The sequence below is a fragment of the Barbus barbus genome (genome assembly GCF_936440315.1).
Source record: "Barbus barbus genome assembly, chromosome: 3".
NCBI lineage: Eukaryota > Metazoa > Chordata > Actinopteri > Cypriniformes > Cyprinidae > Barbus > Barbus barbus.
In genome coordinates this window covers 6583042-6587210 of record NC_136731.1, presented here as the reverse complement: position 1 = coordinate 6587210, position 4169 = coordinate 6583042, and the positions used below count along the sequence as shown (strand labels likewise).

Sequence of the window (4169 nt, the reverse complement as noted above, 5' to 3'; positions counted from 1 at the left end):
TATTTTTGGTGAACTATCCCATGAATGCATGAAATCTGATTATTAACAAACAAGCAGATGATACTTCAATGATTGTAATTTTGCATATTTAAATTTAAGATGAATTTGTTTATATGTATGGGGGGTGCCTATAACTTGTAAATGCATCATCCACTTATTTTTAGTTACTGTACATGTATTCTCATTGTTTGTCAGATGAAGTACTACTTTGGCATAAATATTAAACAATAAATTTGTCATTTGTTTGTATTAAGACTTAATTAACAGTAGGTAAAATAAATGACTAATACTTAAATGAGACAACTGAGCAAGTAAACTGTATTTTTTGTGATGTAACTTTTATTGTACAGAAAAAAGAGTGCAGTTGTCCTTCGAAGACCTCCTTGCTTTTGTGACTGGAGCAGATGCAGTGCCGCCACTTGGATTCCCACAGCAGCCTGAAATTCAGTTTTTTGACCAAGAGAGTGAATCTAAACGATTTCCCTACGCCTCCACCTGTTCAGTGGTCCTGTACCTACCAAGAGGTGCTTCTTCGCAATTAATATCTTTTCTTTTCGTAACCTGTTTTTGTCACCCTGCTGCCCAAGTTAACCGTTTCTTGTCTAATGGTTACATCTCGACTTTGCAGTTTCTATAGTGTTTTTAACAGTGACTCTTTTCTCTTTTCCCTCTGTTTACACCTTAGAGAAGACCAGCTATATTACGGGAATAAGTGTCCACAACCAACGTATTGAGCGTCTGTGGAGGGATGTGTGGTGTGCAGTTACCTCCAGTTATTATGCACTGTGCACATTTCTGAATGTTTAAATATATCTAAATAGTCTTTTGGATAAAATATAGAAATTGCTTTAATTCTAATATTCAGTCCCTGTATATGTGAAGAGAGAGTCAGTAGTCCTCTGTGTGAGGAAAGCGAGTCGCCAGCTGAGGAGAGTCGGTGGTCTTATTTGTGACCTTCCGGCCTGCCATACAGAACTGTCCATTTTGACTGTGCTTATTTCACTCCTCCCCTCACTCCAGCCGCCTACTCTCACCAACACTTCAGGTGAGGCGAGGTGCATCTCAAACAAGCCTAATAGCTGTCATTGCGTTGCACTACTGAGCCACGTAATGCATTTTATTTAACCGATTTCTGAGGGAAGCAGCGTGAAACCTTGGGCGTTCGTTCATATTCTACATCTGCTTAACTGTCGATATAGTTGCATAATCATCAGTAAAGTGTATTCTGAGATCTGAGGTCTTATATCACTGTATTAGTTCACTGAGGGCGTCGTTGGGGAATCCTGGAGTGTGACCTATGAGGGGAACCCCAGTATTACAGCACAGCGTCACACAAGCCATGATACAAAGTTACAGAAACTAAGCAACCGAAAGCAATATATGTCTTCCTCAGATGTAATGTTAGTTCTGTACTTCAGAATTGGGTAAAAGAGCATTATAATCTCAATTGTGGTAGAGAAAGCTACTTACATGTAGGCTACGGGAAACAGCAAAGATGTTGAATTAAACATACACACAATCAGCTTTCCATATGTTTATACTGGCCCCGATAATTAAAACTTCTACTTGGCGCTTGCTCCATTTCTGCAAATCAGTTTTTCCTCATATGGCCTTCATCAACAGCCGCTTGCGCCACCTGCTGGTGAGCAGCTGACATCAGCTGGAGATCATGCATCGGTGCTCCACTGCTATTCCTGCGGGTCTCGGATGCGCAACGCTGCATTTTCTGCCGAATTTTAACCACTGAATTTGTGGCAGCGAATTCGGAAAGTGAAATAAAATGACAGAAATTTGCCTTTCGAATATTATACATTGTATTTTTAAACAGATTGAATATTTTGGAAGTGAATTCTGGAAGGTGAATATGAAGTTTGAATTATGAAAATGTGTGTGAAATATTTTGAATTGAAACATTCACAGCTCAACTGTTTAACAAGTTAAACAACTATGTTAAATTTCAGGACCTAAAAATGCAAGCCCTGGAAATACAAGGCATTAAAATGTAAGCACTGTTATTTGCAATACATCTTTTTTTCGATTTGTGGAATTCAGCATGCTTTATGTTTCAAAAACTATTATTCTCATTATTCTGCTTCCATAGACTCAATTCATCCACTCATTAGAAGAAACTCCAGCACATGAAATGGGTGTCTGACAAAGGAAATATTCAAAATGTGCAGTTGTAGGCATTTGCTAGGTACAAGGTTGACAAATACTGCTTTAGATGAGAAGTTATTGCTAGTTTTGTACTGTTGAACTTGTGTCAAAAAGGTGTGTGATGTTTCTATGGCAGTATAAACTGTGAAATCCTCTTCTCACAGATCCATTGATAAGCTGTATTACAGTCAACATCACTCCACCCTACTAAATTAAGATAATCTATCCGAGGCACAGCCATAGTCACAGCACAGTTCTCTCCTCTTCCTCCATTTGGCTCTGTTGTTTCTCTATTGGACGCCCAGAAGCTGAAAGTACAGGTCAGCATTAGATGATCAGTGCTGCTTTCTGTGTGATATGATACTGACTGTGAGAATCATTTATTACATAATAATCAGTTCAGTTCAGTGATTTCTCACCTAGAGTTCAGAGTGCTGCCATCAACCCATTTCCATCTGTCCTCTACATCAATGTCAGTCAGACCAATATAAACTATAGCAGCACCAGACATGTTCTGAACAAAATCCTGAGCAAAAGAAACAGTTCATGAATAGACACACTTCATCTGATCATCTCTCATTTAGCTGCTAAACACTATAAACACATAAAACTGCTTTTCACTCACTTGTTCCTGTCTGTTGTTTATGCTGATCAGATCTGCTCCTCTCTGTGTACAGTATCTTCTGCTCTCAGTCCAATTCTTCTTCTCATTGGACTTGTAGTAAAAACTGGATTGATAGCAAGTCCATCCATCTGTTAACAGAACCAGCTCAGCTGTCAGCTTTTTATTCCCATTTACACTCATCTTTCTGTATCTTATAACAGATAAAATAATCATATATTGTGTGCACAGGAAGTTACAGAGACCACAACCCAACTCATGCTTTTTAAATGTCTGCTGTATAGCAAATAACTACATAGACGATAGAAACTTTACCACAAATCTGAAGTTCATTTCTCAGCTGCTCTCTCTCACTGGTCAGGTTTGTGTTCTTGAGTATTAGTTGCTCTCTCTCATTGGTCAGGTTTTCATTCTTGGATATGAACTGTTGTCTCTCTTGAGTGAAGATGACACACAGCACTATGACTGCAGTCAGCAGAAGAACACACAGCAGAACCAAACACACTACAGCTGATCTGTATCTTCTGATCTTCACACAATCACTTCCTGAAGAACACAGACATGCTGTTAGTCCCTTCACACGCATTAAATACAGCACAGGTACATAACTGCTTTGTCTGTTTGAGGGTTTGTTCCTGTGCCACTATTTAAAAGTATTAATTATTACCTTCTGTACCTGTGTGTTCAGATGGCTGGATTCTTGTTGTTTTCGGGTCTTTTATCTCCATTGTGATTTTACCTCTCATAGCATCAACATTTTCATAGAGATCATCTGTCTTCTTTTGTCTCGCTCCTGTGTCCATTTTCTGAGTCGTACCTTTATTGAATTTCAGAGAGTTCTAGTGAAGACGAGAGTGTTCTAAAATATAACCTAAAATCAAGATGTGTGCTATTATGTTGTGAATATAATGAATATTATGAAATGCATTCTCATGCAGTACCTGTGAGTTCAGATGACTGGATTCTCGTTGCATTACTGTCCGTGGTCTGTCTTCCAAATTGTCCCTTTGTAACAAACTCATTTTCATAGATATCATTGATGTTTTTTCCATGTTCTCTGTACATGTTTCTATATTTTCATTCAGTTTCTGATAGTTTTGGTGTCGTAAAGATGCCAACAAGCTAACACTAGCTTCTCTCCTGAAGTGAACTGTGTTTGTGTAGCCATGTAATTATGCAGAAAGGAACTGTTTCATGGAAATATCACATGTTATTTATGCATAAAGGAACTTCAACTTGCTGCAGAACATCACTATATGTTTCAACAATGTGGATTGTGTTCATGTAAATGAGGTTTGATTACATTTATTATCACTCACAGATTCACTTAGTATTTGTATAAAGTCTTCAGGGGCTTGATCCTTTTGATGCTGGCTGGTGTTTGGGACAT

The 4169-nt window shown here is 38.3% G+C and overlaps 1 protein-coding gene across 4 annotated transcripts; it reads right to left on the bottom strand.

The window, feature by feature from the left end:
• Positions 1-327: 327 nt before the first annotated feature.
• On the bottom strand, positions 328-3941 carry LOC306854013 (uncharacterized protein). Of its 4 annotated transcripts, none has more exons than XM_079391789.1 (6): positions 3721-3941; positions 3456-3596; positions 3095-3325; positions 2783-2910; positions 2577-2683; positions 328-2465 (listed from the first exon to the last, which is right to left on the bottom strand). In XM_079391789.1, exons 1-6 carry the CDS (start codon positions 3842-3844, stop codon positions 2285-2287), a joined length of 912 nt encoding a protein of 303 aa, XP_079247915.1. In that variant the 5' UTR covers positions 3845-3941; the 3' UTR covers positions 328-2284. The 4 variants fall into 4 exon arrangements, with proteins under 4 accessions (XP_079247915.1, XP_079247916.1, XP_079247914.1 ...); XM_079391790.1 differs by having other exon boundaries at positions 329-2465; positions 3447-3638; XM_079391788.1 differs by having other exon boundaries at positions 329-2465; positions 3447-3596.
• Between the last annotated feature and the right edge of the window lie 228 nt (positions 3942-4169).